Source organism: Triturus cristatus, chromosome 11 (assembly GCF_964204655.1).
Source record: "Triturus cristatus chromosome 11, aTriCri1.1, whole genome shotgun sequence".
Lineage (NCBI taxonomy): Eukaryota > Metazoa > Chordata > Amphibia > Caudata > Salamandridae > Triturus > Triturus cristatus.
Genome location: NC_140594.1, coordinates 272,160,189 through 272,176,228, shown reverse-complemented (window position 1 = coordinate 272,176,228; position 16,040 = coordinate 272,160,189). Strand labels below are relative to the sequence as shown.

General features: G+C 47.2%; 1 protein-coding gene across 3 annotated transcripts in view; it reads right to left on the bottom strand.

Moving 5' to 3' along the window:
* Positions 1-16,040, bottom strand: part of INPP5J (inositol polyphosphate-5-phosphatase J) — a 372,973-nt gene that overhangs the window by 86,672 nt on the left and 270,261 nt on the right. For all 3 annotated transcript variants that reach the window (XM_085636028.1, XM_085636026.1, XM_085636027.1), the window contains one exon: positions 1,256-1,372. In XM_085636028.1, coding sequence (XP_085492154.1) covers positions 1,256-1,372 — 117 coding nt within the window. The remainder of the gene's footprint in view (positions 1-1,255; positions 1,373-16,040) is intronic.

Below are 16,040 nucleotides of genomic sequence, written 5' to 3'. Positions count from 1 at the left end.
AGAACCCAAAGTAAGACACCTCTCATTCTCAGAACCCAATGTAAGATACGTCTCATTCTCAGAACCCAAAGTAAGACACCTCTCATTCTCAGAACCGAGAGTGAGACATCTCTCATTCTCAGAACCCGGAGTAAGACACCTCTGCTTCTCAGCACCAAGAGTAAGACACCTCTCCTTCTCAGCACCCAGAGTTAGACACCTCTTATTCTCAGAACCCAAAGTAGGACACCTCTTATTCTCAGAACCCAGAGTAAGGCACCTCTCATTCTCAGAACCCAGAGTAAGACATCTCTCATTCTCAGAACCCAAAGTAAGACACCTCTCATTCTCAGAACCCAGAGTAAGAGACCTCTCATTCTCAGAAACCAAAGTAAGACACATCTCATTCTCAGAAACCATAGTAAGACACCTCTCATTCTCAGAAACCAGAGTAAGACACCTCTCATTCTCAGAAACCAGAGTAACACACCTCTGCTTCTCAGCACCCAGAGTAAGACACCTCATATTCTCAGAACCCAAAGTAAAACACCTCTCATTCTCAGAACCCAGAGTAAGACATCTCTCATTCTCAGAAACCAAAGTAAGACACCTCTCATTCTCAGAAACCAGAGTAAGACACCTCTCATTCTCAGAACCTGGAGTAAGACACCTCTGCTTCCCCAAAGTAAGACACCTCTCATTCTCAGAACCAAGAGTAAGACACCTCTCATTCTCAGCACCCAGAATAAGACACATCATTATCTGAAACCATAGTAAGACACCTCTCATTCTCAGAAACCAGAGTAAGACACCTCTCATTCTCAGAACCAAGAGTAAGACACCTCTCATTCTCAGAAACCAGAGTAACACACCTCTGCTTCTCGGCACCCAGAGTAAGACACCTCATATTCTCAGAACCCAAAGTAAAACACCTCTCATTCTCAGAACCCAGAGTAAGACATCTCTCATTCTCAGAAACCAAAGTAAGACACCTCTCATTCACAGAAACCAGAGTAAGACACCTCTCATTCTCAGAAACCAGAGTAAGACACCTCTCATTCTCAGAACCGAGAGTAAGACACCTCTCCTTCTCAGAAACCAGAGTAACACACCTCTGCTTCTCAGCACCCAGAGTAAGACACCTCATATTCTCAGAACCCAAAGTAAAACACCTCTCATTCTCAGAACCCAAAGTAAGACACCTCTCTCTCTCTCTGCCCTCCTCTTTCAAGCCCCCACTAATCCTTAATGACCTGTGGGGTGTAGGAGAACTTACCCAGTAGCCTCCCAGCCCAGTCCTGGTGCAGTCTGTCTGGATATGGTGGAGGAACGGCAGATGGAAGTACTTTGCAAACACCAGTAGGAGTACACCCTGCATGCGGACTGAAGTTACCTGCAAGGAGCATGGCAACAGCAATAATTGATAAAACAATAATAGCAACAATAAAACAACAATGAAAACTATAACAAACAACAATAATTACAATAACAACACTTACGATAATAATCATAATAAACATTTATAAGGCAATTAATATGGTACTTCTGCATTTTCACTATTCTCCAGTTTTACTCTACTTAATATGCTGACCATGGAAGGAAGAAAGGTGGACTGGCCTTTCCAGGATTCAATCCATTTAGTAGGGGCTAGTACCTTATATGTATTTTAAGATTCGGAAGAAAGGGTATATGAAGGACAACAGAATAATAACTAATCCAGCTCAACCAGTATTAATAAGTCAAAGTTTACCAGGTTCACCTCTTCTCATCTGAGTGTGGACACCTTGCATTACACTTATGTGCTGACACCCCGCATTACACTCCGTAATGCGAGGTGTCCACACTCAGACGATCTTGACAGATTTAGACTACCCTTATACATTGTGTTTTGGGATTAGGGAGGCGTATTCTACACTGTATTATTACAAAGGATGGAAGATTTGTGAGAACATACTAAGTGACATTGTGGATCATTGTAAAAGTAAATAATAATACAATTACGATAAGATAGGTCCATATTAGGCGCAGTGAGACCCCTTCGATGCAACAGTTCTCAAAATGGGTGAATTATGAAAGCCTGGTGAAATGGAAATGCACCTCAAATCTTGCATTTATGATATTTAAGGCCACTCCACTGGAATTTGGTCCTGAGGAAGGTGGCATAATGAGAGAAGTAGAAGCCGAAACGTGCATTGATCATTTTTTTTTAGGCTCACCGGATACCAACCAGCAGTGCATGAAGACTTTATCTAATGAACAAACACTGTACTAAGGGATTTTTGATGATGCTGGGAACACACTGTTTTTAACTAGTGCTAAGTAAGAGTATGATTGTGTGAATGAGTGCAGTTAGGAGTGAGCGATCTTTTGATAATGGGCTTTATTACAATGTGCCTCAATAACAAACATATCTTTGAATGATGATTATTGGGAAAGAAGATTTGTGATATTTTAGTTTTTACTAAATGAAAATACATTGTTTAAGAAATTATGTTAATAAAAATGTGGACTCAGATGATGCCTTCTGTGCCATAGATCACGTGATGATACACAAGTATAGAAGTGCTGCAGGTTGAGCTGGAGTACTTATTATTCTGTTGTTTTTTCTTGGATTCAAACTTGTCACTTTTAAATCACTGTAGATGCCAACAGCTGTCAGGCGACTGATCAAATGCTGCACTTAAGGACAAAGTTTATATGACAAATTACCATTCCCTCTCCATCCAAGACCTGTAAGACATATTAACCCTCAAGCGCCCTTAGATTTCAGTAGTATGTACGAATAATGGGGAGACTACAATATCTCTGTGTAATGTCATCTCTTTCCAAAGGGTCAAAATATGGGGTTAAGCAACCATTAGAGCTGGACTGGCCTGGAGAAGCATCGTTTCACTAGGCCATTGCCTCTGAAAGAAGGGCCATTTGCCAGGCTATGGGATACAGGATATCACCCAATTTGTTGTCTTAAATAGGAACCGACTCTGCTCTGCCCTTCTGGTCTTTTAGAGAGACCCTCCTGTTTGGGAATCCAAGGCTACAAGCTCCAGAATGCAAACTGGTTGCTTCAGGCCAGGAAAGCCTGGTGGTGCCTCATGTAACATGATCCCATAAGTGTTTTGAATTGCCTTCCATATTCATGCCTTGTGTGATGACCTCAGGGCAGACCTTCTCAAAAGTGCAACATTACAACTTTTTAACCATTTTTTAAAATATGTGGGGAATTTTGAAATTAGCCCTAAATATATCCAGAACTGGAGTTAGAATAATAAACAAGCATCCCGGATTATTTGGGGAAAATGTTGCACTTTTCCCAAATATTCAAGGAGTGGAGTTAGAATAGTATATTTGTTCTCTGCTACCCTCAATGATATTGTCTGAACTTCCTGGTCACATGCAAATGTATAGCTGTGGTAAGTGGCTCAGCTTGTGAAAAGGGAGGAGGGACAAAAGAGGCCCACTGTTCTCAGAAACACGATGGTGATCCACACGGCAGTAGGAGTGGAACATTTAATTAGTGCCCCCTTCCAAGCTGAGGTGATTACCACCCCACACAGTTATACGTATTAAAGTTGCAGAACTGCAGTAGGTTTAACAATCTGCTTTGCCCTCAAATTTTACACCTATAGATAGGTGGGAAAACTGAACATAAAATAGCCCAGAATTCAGGAAAACCATGTGCTGAAGGGTCTGGAATTCCAGGAAGCTCATATATATTCCCCTTTCCAGCCCTCAAACACTTAATCCTTAGTAAATGGGGTGGTGGTACTAGCAGGAATCTGTAACACCCAACCTGGTATTACCACCCCATTAAACCCGTAAACTCAGAATGGGGCCCAAATGTGAAAAGGCTGACTTAGACTACCAGAGGGCCATTATTGGCCTGAGCAACATTCCCTGTCTTCAATGGAGCTGTCAACATTACAATAGTCCAATACTCTAAGGCTCTGATGACGAGTTTAGGCGTTAGTCATCGCACATGATAAATAGCGATACCACGAGGCGTGTTCTGTATCGTGTGTGATAAATAATGATAAATAACACCTATCACAAGTTTGTGGGGAATACTATGCGGAATTTGGTGTTAATTGCACCAAAATCCACATAGTACGGTAATTACCGTACAATTTCCCCTGTTGAATTTCGGCAGGTTTAACCTGTTGAAATGTAATGACAGCTGAGCTATTTAACGCATCTGATAATTGCCGGATGCGTTAAATTTAGCCAATATCGAAATTCTGACCAATGTCTAAACAAAGGTTTACGCATGTGTCTGAATTTTCCAGCCCAATTGAATCAGGGCCTGGGTATCCCCCAAGTGATACTTAATATCACTCTTAGAGATCTTGATTCAACTAACGTGCTCTCGTTTCCAGATGTTACTGACAAGGAAAGGTGGAAATTAATGGAAATTAGGTTAGGAGCATTCCAATTGCTCATAGTTTGTTGGCAATGCACACTAGGGCACGAAACGACAGAATCTCACCTGGTAGACATAGTAAACACTACAGATCCATGATGTGGGTCCCATCCATTTGCAAGGGAAAGGAAGTTCCTAATTTTCAGAAATGGGACAACAAAGTAATGCATTCAGTTGCATTACATCGTCGGCTTCTGCACCTCTAGGTTAGGGGGCATTCCGCTAGAAAGCAACCGCTTCTGATAGGAAGAGGGTCTCCAGAGAAGGAGCTTGTCTGGCAGAATCAGTCAAGCAAAGCAAGGTGTTGCTTTTGGCTGGGACCATCATTGAATATGTGTTCAATGCAAATCTTGAAAGAGTGGAGAGCATGTTGCAGACTTCCAATAGCTGTGCCCTGGGCTCCAGAATGCATCTGCAGCTGCGGTCAGGGTCGGCTCTAGGGCGGTGAGACCGGTGCCACCGCACCGAGTGCTGGCTTCCGGGGGTCACCGTGTGTGCAAGTTTATGATTATTTTAAAGCACCTCCAACAATTTCCAGGCAACCAAAAAGTGTCAGGATAAATCCTGTAATTAATGTTCTTCATGAAGAGAGATCAGAGCTTTGTTTAATTGGGGGTTTGACAAAGTAGCGCAGAGAGTTAATGCTCCTGTTGCAGAAAACAAGAACCAAGCAGATTACAAAGTGCATAGAATGTAAATAGGTCAGTCGGTTACTCCTTTAAACAGGGACATCATTTTATTACTTGCAAATTTATAAATTCAAATCCTAATATAGGATTTGAAATTATAAATTGCAAGTAACAAAATGATGTCTCTTTTAAAAGAAGTAACCCACTGACCTATTTACATTCTATGTACTATGTAATTGTACTGAACTATTAACTTTTATCAAAGAACTGCATGCACGCTGCAAAGTACAGATTAGAGCAAAGATTAATGTTGCAAAAAGGATTAATTTAGACAGAAATCAATTCTCAATTATTAAAAAGAACCCCCAACTATCATGTTCCTTTTTAAAATCTGAGTTTGTACTTCTCCAGACCAAGCACCATTAAACTATACTGCCTACCAGTATTGATGACGTGACTCCTACACTTTGTAGTCCTCTGTCTTATGTAACATATCCTGTATGCTCAGTTACACACCTATGATTGATTGTCTCTGTGGAATGTGTGTGTGATGCAAAATGCTCTGACACCCTACACTGGGATGAGTGGCGCTATATATGCATCTGAGAGAGAATGCAGACTGCCCGGGGGTCCATGAAGGGGACCCTCCTAAGTGGGTGGCCGCCTTAGTGCCACATGAGGGCACACGAGATAGCCGACCAGTGGTGGGGACCCCCTAGGGGTCCGTGCTCCCGTGTCACATCCGGGCAGGAGTGGGCGGAGGGCGAGGTACAAATACCTCTCCCGCCCACCTGGCGTCCTCTTTGCCCACAACCCTGACGCTGTTTGGTTCGTCCTGGTGATGCCGTCTTATCCTTGGTCTGGCGGCGGTTTTGTTCCGGTGAGTGTGAGGGCATGGTCCCCCCCTTAGGTCTTTCCCCTTCGGGCTATGGCTGTCGGAACCTGGTTGCACAGGTTGTGCTGGGTGAGCCCTTTTGGCCTGGTAAGGTGTGGTGTTGCGGGTCGGCATGGGCCAGGGTCCGCGGCCTGGTGCGGGCACGGCTTTCTGCCGTGGCTCATGGGGGGCGGTCGCGGAGCGAGAGTGATATTGGGCGGCGTGGTGGTGCTCCCTCCTCCCTTACATTCTCATAGGTTCCCCGCTGCTCGTCGCCGGACAGTTGCGAGTTTCAAGCTGTGCTAATGGGCAGTCCGAAACGACTCTTGGAAAGGATGAGCCGAGTGTGTGTCAGCAGGCCTCAGGTTGTGGGTGGGGGGGGAGGGCAGCAGCGGTTTGCTCTTCCTCCCCCTTCCGATAAGGCATTTCTTGGGAGACGGCATGCATCTGTTGTGGCAGTGAGCGTCGCGGGGCTCCCTCCCCAGTTAAGTCAGGCCTCCCCATATCAGGTAGGGTTGGGGCAGCAAGCGTCGCGTGGCTCCTCCCCTCCTTGATTGGCATTCCTCTAGGCCAGGGGTCTTCAAACTGTGGGGCGCGACCCCCAGGGGGGCCGTGGAGTGATGCAAAGGGGGTCGCGCCTTCCCAGTCACACTTCTGCCCAGGCCCAAGGGCTTCAGACACCCCCCCCCACACTTCCCCCGTCCTGTGTCTCAGCCCGGGCTGCTGCAGTGAAACTTGAGCTGCTGGGGGCTCAGCTGGGCAGTGTCTGGAGTCTTATCTCCGGCACCCCCGTGTTTTTCACAGGTCTTTAAAGACCATTTGCATTTTTACATGCCAGTACCCCCTGGGTCCCCCTGTGCCTATTCCTTACATTTGGATTTTACATTCACTGCGGTAGTGTGAGAATGCATTTCATGGAAAGGAATACAAAGTTGGCTTCCTGGGGGCGCTGTGTTTGAAAGTTTATTACGCATTTGAAGCACCTGCTGCAGCGTTTCTTTCCGCCGAAATTACCAGGCCTCACATAAATGTCAAGATAACTTGCGTGATTAATTATCTTCCTGGAGAGAGATCAGAATTTTGAATAGTTGAGGTTTTGACTTGGGTGAAGTTAGTGCAGAGGGTTAATATGCCTGCTGCGAAGAACGCTACAGAGTGCGTGTGATGTAAACAGATCAGCAGGTTACTGCTTTCAAAAGAGACATCCTTTTGTTACTTGCAATTTATAACTTAAAGTCCTAATATAGAATAGTGAGCTATTAACTTTCCTCCTAGAACTGCATACACACTGCAAAGAATACATTATTAGACCATTGATTAAGGTTGCAAAAAGGGTTAATTTGGCTAGAAATCAATTCTTATTATTAAAGGAAACTCCCAACTATGCTGTTTCTTTTTCGACTCTGAGTTTGTGCTTCTCCACACCAAGCACTCTTGAACTATACTGCCTACCATGGATGACATGTGACTCCTATACTTTTAGTCCTTTGGCTTATGTAACATTTCCTATACACTGATTTACACACTTATGATTGATTGTCTCTGTGTAATGTGTGTGTGATGCAAAGTGCTCGGACACCCTACACTGGTATGAGTGGCACTATATAACTAATTCAATGCATCTGAGAGAGTGTGGTTATGGAGACTTGGTCACTGTTAAAGGGTGCTAGTGAGAGAATCCGTGGTGGGGGTGGTCATTGGGGGGGCACCAACAAACATTGTCGCACAGGGCACCACCAGCACTAATGCCGGCCCTGGGAAGTATGCACAGATAAGCGCTGAAAATACCGCTTTAGGTGACTGGTTTTTTTTGTACCGACTGGGCCATCAAAATAATCTGCTGGTAACCCTAACCATAGGACTGGAAGTTTGTTGCAGGATCAGCACATTATTTATTTCCTTCACCCTCTATCCCCGATTAATGCCGCAATAGTTTAACTTAGATCTTAAAGTCTACGCCCCGTCAATAACATGCTGAGTTACTTCATGGGTCTGGGAATGCACCCTGCATTCAGACAACTCATTCCTCATTCTCGCCCTTTATTGTCACGCTCACCTTGCACTCACAGTGATCACTCTGCACTCACAATGCACTTGTCCTGCTCACCCTATACCTCAACCTGCAGTCACACGAGTACACTACTCATCCTGCACTCATGTGACACTTCACTCACCTGTCACCCTCACTACTCAATATGCAACTCACTCAAACAAGCCCATCAGTAATCATACATTCATTCATCCCATTCTGAACTTGCATCCGCACCCAAAATGAGAGAGGACAGCAAGGAAGTGAGAGAATTTGATTGAAGAGGTCAGGGATGAGGAGAAATGTGAATTGCCGAAGAGAAGTGTGGACACGCAAGAAGTGAGTGTGATCCAAAGGTGAGGGCTTCTGTTAGAACAAAGGGGAGATGTGAAAGAGGAATGGGGGGACTGGAGAGGTGTAAGATACAAATGGACAACATTTTTAATGAAGAGACGAGGTGAATGAGAAGTGCTGAGGGGCACGGGAGGTGACAGGGCCAGAAAGGCCATGAGATAAATGTGAGAGACTGTTAGAGATGAGGGCGGTGAAAGGACAGAATGGCAAGAGGTGATTAAAGGTGAAGTGAGAGGTTGAATGGGGAGAGTTCAGAAGTTGTAAAAAGGGGTGAAAGAAAATGACCTGCAAAGTGAGAGAGGGATCTGGGGTTAGGATAGGAGAGAGGGATGAAAGGGAGGGGGTGAGAGGAAAGCTGCATGGGTAAACGGCTTAACTCTACACAAAACCGCCAGGGTTTTAAGGGACCCCTGCTTCTCCCGGTTAGGGCCAGGTGAGCTTCTAATGTGGCAGCACGTATTGCTGCAGAGTGGAAGGCCCTTCACAAAGGTTGACTTGAAATCTTTCTGATGATAATTGCTGTATTTTGGTTATAAATGGGTACTGATTGGGTAAAATCTTTCCTCAGTGTTACTGTGTGTAACAAATATCAAAATAATGAAGCAATGCTATCCCAAAATACGCGGCATCACATAACCTCATTTACATTTTCATCCCACCCAATTTAGTCAACAGGTTTAGACATTTTTTGTCAGGAGGGGGTCCTTACGCCTCAAAATGTTGACAGGGGGGTCTCGGCATCCAAAAGTTTGAAGACCTCTGCTCTAGGCCCTTTGGTGCCCAGCACCATCAGGAGAAACTATTACGTTTGTCATCAGTGTCCCGCTGCATTTGGTCGAGTGGTGTCCGCAGTCTGCGTTGTGGCTGGGAAAAGTTAGAGCAACATACTTGTTGCCCGGGAGGGGCGACCTGCCGGGGGTCATCTGCTTGCCATTGCGATGCGGCTGAGGGGAAGGGGTGTGGGATTTGGCCAATGACCTTGCCCTTCAACCGGGAGCCCCTAAAGAAACAAATGAGTTTAATTTTAGCCATTTCGTACCCCTTTGCAATTATTCAGAACATTGATACTGGTTTTTAAGTTTATCGAAACATATAGAATGTTTCCAAAAGGAATCGAGCGAGTAATGCATGTGGATCTTGGACACGGCTACCCATTTTAAAGCTAAGGGTGTTTTTATGCAGCTGGAAATAGGCAGAGGGTGGCGGGCAATATTCCAGTTTTCAAGAGTTGGAAGCTGCCCACAGTTTCGTGCTCTTGTGAGTGTTTATTGCTGGAGGTGGAGCCTTGACTCTGCCACCTTTTTCCAAAGGAGTTGTAGGGGTTTGTGTTTTAACAATCCTTGGGTCAGTTTGGGTGCGTAGAAGACAGTGTGGTGGCTACAGAGGGATTTTGTCTTTGTAGAGGCCTTCAAAGATGTACCGACATGGAAGTGATGCTCGGAGGCGCGGTCCCATGGAAGCGGCGAATGGTCATGTGCCCGAGGTCCACACATCCGTAAAGGGCAGAGGTCCTGAGGGTTGGTCACAGGCTCTCCGCATGAATGGGTCCGGAAGAGTTTTTCATGCACACGCGCTCTGTTGGCACAGGTTGTGGCTGGGCAGCTGCTGCCTGAGTGGTGAGCCTTGAGTGGGTGTTCTCTGCGGGCTGGCCTTGCGACGGAGTACGTCCGTGTTGTTTGTTTGATCTGCAATTTCATAGGGCATGGACTTGGCCCGAAGGCATCAGAGGGTTGTACAGCAGTAGCAGGATAACCAGTGGACAGCGGGTTGCGGTTTGCAGTAATTTGGCACAGCTGCTGAGGTTTCAGATTCCTAGGTGTAACGTTCTATTTTCGGTGATGGTGTGTGGCGTTTTCAGCCACTATGGGTGACACTTCACCATTGCAGTAGGGGCACGCAGGATACGTTAGGGGGAGAGTAAGTGGCCTAACAGCGAGGACAGTCAACCCTATAGCTGGGAAACCGGGTTCGAGTCTCTGCAACGAGGCTTAACATCCTGTGATTCTGTGCAATTCACTTAATCTCCCCTTGCCTAACAACAACAAAAAAAGATGAATGTGTCCTGGTGTAACGAAACTGGTGCTTATGTAAGTGCTCTGACACCTGATGCCATCGGGTCTCGGATTTAAGACTGTCTGGCGGAAGAGTGAGTTAAGGCATCCACTCCAGAACCGGTGCATGACCTCTTGGCCACAGGTCAGATACGGACAGCCAACTCATCCTTGCAGAAGGGAGTGTGGCTGAGCGGTCTAAGCCGCTGGATTAAAGACCCAGTCTCTCTGGAGGCGTGGGTTCGGATCCCACTGCTACAGATGACTTTTCAGTCCAGGCGTCTTCTGTTTCCCAGGCGTCTTCTGTTTTGTTCCCTACAATGGTTTTGCCCATGGCTTGGGTGTCCCTTCGGCAGGGGTGCGGTGACTCCGATGGTGAATTTTTGGGCTTATTGTTGACGCCAGTGTGGTGCCAGGGGAGTGGTCTCGTCGTGGTTGCCCCCCTCTGCCCATGGGGTGTCTAGTTCCGATGGTCAGCACGCCGGAGCTCACCGTAGAAAGGGTGGCGGTGCATCCCCTGGTGCATCTAAGAGTTGTGGTGGGAAACTACACACCTAATCTTGCCTACCTTGTCCTCGGCTCCACGTAGTGGCAGATTGCACGTCTATCTAGTTCTGTTTGACATTAACAGTACACTGCAAGTTTTGCACTTAGGTGTTAGTGGTTGGCATGGGTTAGTGAACACTGGGGGTATTGTGCTGTTGGTAATTATATATAGGGCACAACCTACTGTTAATATGTGTGCGCAGTGCTCTCTATCAGTGATAAATCTGTGATGTGTCATTTGCAATGTCGTTGCCAACCCGTGGGAGGACACCTCAGCTGGTTTGCCGAGGCTCGAACCATACCATTACACACAAGCTAATTATGCTTGGCTCTGGGATACGACTCGTAGAGCCAGCCTTGATTGGCCCATATGTTGATTTGACATTTCGCAGGCTCTGCCTTTGTACGTTGTGTTCGCTGGGAGAGCGGTAAACTGGCACTTGCCTCTCCACCTATGGAGCGCTGAAAACAGGCACAATCATGGCTAGCTCACTAGGCGCTACGGGGGAGCAATTTGAGCAGCAGGTTTACTGGTGTAGACTTGCACAGGGGGCTTCAAGGATAATTTGATCAGGTGACGCCTTTCAGTTGTGCGTGATGACTCAAATAGTGTTCCCTTACTGGTGGTGCCTTCGTCTGATGGGGTCTCTGTTCTGGCGCCACGGCAAGCAGAGGGAGAGGCGGGTCAGAGATATGTTAAGGCATGGGCAATGTGGGATCAGACCCAGGGCTCCAGCCTTCCGAGGGGCCCCTTGATAGAGACAACTCTGTTCTGCAGAGTCTTGTCCCGATTGCCTAGATATTTCTTTAACAAATTGTTTTAATTTCCGTTGCCCAAAATGCAATTGTGGCGATGTGTGAGAAGATATTCGTTATCTTGCAGAGTAATAGTGCGAGTTTCGTGTAACATCCAAAGCAGTATCTTAGACCAACACAGGACCTCAAAAATGAGAATTGGTGGAGGGTCATATATTATGGCAGTAATATTAATGAGCTGCTGCTGAGTTCCAATGTTGAAAACACAAGTCACTATCCCTGAATATTAATGCAAACACAATTAGAACTTGGCCAGAGTACTCGTGCAGTACCAGCAACCTTGCAAAGGAGGGTACTTTGGATAACGGCGCAAGATACTTAACCCTTAGGAACACATGGGCCAGCAGGCGGGGACGATTTCGGCAATAAGAGGAGCAGGCTTGTTAATCTATACTTTGTTTCGATCTGAAGGAATACAGTTGCTTGAACTATGAACTGACGGTTTTAACACTGCCTACATTTACATAAGTTGTATCACAACATCACCAGTTTCTTATACTCAGGGCCATTGGCATTATGGTGATGCAGCAGCAATTTGCACAGATCTTTGGGCCTGCATTAGCCACACATATACCTCCTCCAGTCTGGCCCACACTTAGACCATTCTGCTCTGACTCCACTTTTGGTCTGCCTGATACAATAAAGCCTTTTACTTGTTTAATCTCATTGGACACATGTTGGCACGTTAATGGCCATGTAGTGTTGTGTCTTAGCAGGAGGGCCTAATATTGGTTCGGCTGGTTTTACTTGAAGGGTCTGGATGTAGACAGGCAAAAACAACAGTCTAAAACGCAACAACAGGGGTCCACATGCAGTGGAAGGCCCTTGGCAAGATGCAATGGTAATCTTTGTTCCCTTATACAGTATTTATTTAGTGTTTAAACAGGTACTAAGGTGGGGATACCTTTAGCAGTATTTCCATGCCTGAAAGTACATAGTGATGAAGTATTAGTGCCCCAAGTTGCGCAACATGATGTATACATTTGTATAGGGAGCTTGTTAAAAGCTTCCTTTGGTCTAACGAGTGCCAGGCAAATGGGGACGACTTGTACAAGAGACGAACATGAGTGGTTACTCAACACTGCGTGTTAGAAGGGATGTTCTCTAAAACAGAACTCAAACTAATTAGCCTTAAACGCATGATGGAGACAATTTAAGTGACATGCCTAAAGCTGTAAACCTTGTGCAAAAGGGATGGCATGCCAAGGGAGATATCTTCCATATTTCACGGGATCCGCTCAATCCAACACGCCTAAAGTAAGCAGAGGATGCCTGATTGATTTTGTTAGACCTGTTATTAGTTTTATTAAACACACCAAGTACTATGAATTAGTGGCATTTGTACTCAAATCATAGGTACCCCAGGACACATTTCCTTCAGTACACACATCTTCAGACAGGACTGCTCTCCCCTTGAGCAAAGGGAAGTAAAACACCAAATACGACATAATGCCAACATCGGGAAGCAAGAAAGATGGTGATGGAGTGGGGAGCGATGAATCTTGGTCTGCTCGCACAGGCAGGTGATTTCTGCGGGGGCTTAGCTTGGCTTGCTACCCGGCAGTGGCCTTTTCCGACTAATGTGATAATGTTGAATGGGTTGCAAGCATGAGCCAAGAGATGGGTCCTTCGAGACCATCCAGGATTTCAATATGGTTGAATTCAGGCCAAGGAGTGGCCGCGTGCCCCCGAGTGCTGGAGATGGTTTGTTGGGTTGACATGCTTTTACAGAAGTTTGTGGCAAGCTCGCACATGTGGTTGTTCCGCTGAGTTTGGGGGCAGGTTAGCATGCTTCATCTTGTCTCTTGTCTCTGTCAGAGCCAGCAGACACCCAGGGTGACAGCGCGCTCAAATGCACGTCAAGTTGGCACATACATACAGGACTCGTATGCATAGCAACAGGTTCATGCTTCAAGGATAGAGTTAGAGATCTGAAGGAACAATTTCAGCTGCATGTGTACCATCAATTGGTCAATATTAGTATAGATAGAACTGATTTCGATAGGGCCAAGTATTGGAGGTGCCTAGACAGCTGCAGCAGTGAGTGCCGCTATGCAAGGATAAGAAGGTTAGGACTGGCAGGTCCCGCTTGGGCCTGCCACATGGCCACTTTCAGGTTTCAGGGTGCTTTCTAAGGGGCATAGGAGGGGTCATGCCAAAGAACCTGGAACGATTCAACTGCTGGGTGTGGTGGTGGTTTCAACAGCAGGGTCACAGGGTCTAACCCCTGGGACCTATCATCCTAAAGTATGAAGTTACTGATAGAAGTTAATAGGGTTAAATGAGCAGAGTACTAACGGACTTGGTGAGGCACAAAAGACAATTCCCCAAGGGTACGGGACTATGACACAACATTGGTTCAATCCGTTTTATCAATAATTCAGGGGAGGTGCAAACTTAGTGGCCAGTTAACGGGAATGTCCCTCATCATAACCGGTGGGTACCACAGGACGGTCATCAGTAGAAGGCATAAGTGAGCACCTGTTACAGTTTGCCCGACTTACCGCCATGAAGCTGTGCCGGTTGCTTAACTGGTCATCCTAAACCATGCGGTGATTCCAAAGCCGTAGTCATGATTAAATGTCAGGCTATGCGGGTAGTGGCAAGCAACTTTGCAAGCACTCTTATGCAGGGGCAGCAAGCCCAGCGCTCTGGGCAAGTCTGTCAGTGGAGCGCATCAGGCAGGTGGTACGATGTGAATCCCAATGTGTTGAAAGGTACATCTGTCAAGAGCCACCCAGGGGAGTGGCCGGATGACAGTTTAAGTGTTTTACGTACAGGCAAATGATGAGTATACCATAGGCACCCCAGTGAGGCACCTGAGGTTTGTGGGGGTGCAGTGGTATTAGGCAAATATGCGCAATCTGGATTAGTTGTATAGAATGGTGTGCAGTGCTCAACAAAGGGGGTTTAGCAACCTAGCATTGCTTCCAGCTGCCAGGACCAATGGTCTGGGGGGAGGGCCTTCCGGGCATCCTGTGAGGGGGGGTCCCAGGCATGCGCTGATACAGCTTGCTGTAGAGGGCGACACAGGCTAGTGGGGGGGGTGTCTCCCCTCCCAACAATTTTGGCCATACACCTGGGAGACAATGACTTGACTTTCCTGGGTAGGAGGGCACGGCTGCCAGAAATGAACCGGCCCAGGGGTAAGTTAAGCAACCAATTGTGGGCATGTGTGTTATGATGGCCAGAGATAACCCCACAGTTAGTGTGGTGAGGGACCAGTCAGGGGTTGCCCGGGGAACCTCTCGCAGGAGAGTTAACAGTGCCAGGTGCAGAGTCACCGAACAAAAGGGGATTGGGTGATCAGGCATGGCCTGCTGCATGCTAAAATCCAAAGAGAGTTTTTAGAGTTTGGGGTGCACTTGTCCAGAAGGTCAGCAGGGTGTGGGTAAAGATGCCAATCTTGGTGGGGGGCCCTGGTTGTGATGGTGGCCACACCCAGAGCTGTGGCAGAGTTACAGGGTGATCCAAAGTCTGTAACCCCTTCAGTGCCCCGCCCTTTCCCCCTCCTGTGCCGGGCGTTATATTAGCGAGCGGGGTTCATGACGAGATAGTCTCGTCATGGGCACAGCGCAACCGTGCTCCATGACGAGACTATCTCGTCATGGGCATAGAAGAGGTTAAGGTACAGAGGGGTACCCTCTGCAGGAGCACAACAAGAGTGCAAAGGCCAAATATCCCCATGGAGGTCCTCGTGTTGGACCCTGGAGGAGCGACGGCGCCCCGTTAGTCCTACGGGCAGTTGTGGACCTGAGCAACCGGGGGTTGCCTGGAACGTTCCGCTCCCATCTGGGGGCGTGAGTAATGGGGTGGACTGGTGGTCCACCGGTGGGAGGGGTTATCCCCTCCCCCAAATCTGGCAAACACCGATTGGCTATGGCCATGGTGTAATCTGGCTCATCAGGTGGGCAGGCGGGGAGGGGCTGCCTGCCCTGGGATCGCCCGTAAGATAACCCACAATGTTGGCATATTTGTTATACAAATAAACCTGCAGCAATTTTCTCCACAAAGAGGTTGTCTTGTCTGTTTATTTCTCTAGGAGATTGTTGTATGGGGGATGGGGAGTGTTGCCGATATTGGCACTATGCAGGCTGCCCGGGATCCACAAAGAAGACCCTCCTAAGAGGGCAGCCGCCTTAGTGCCACATGAGGGCACACGAGGCAGCCGCCCAGTGTTGGGGACCCCCTAGGGGTCCGTGCGCCCGCTTCACATCCGGGCAGGAGTGGGCGGGGGGCGAGGTACAAATACCTCTCCCGCTCACCTGGCGTTCTCTTTGCCCACAACCCTGACGCCGTTTCCCTCTCTACCACTTACCCGGCACATGTAAGGTGTGGGGGGGTG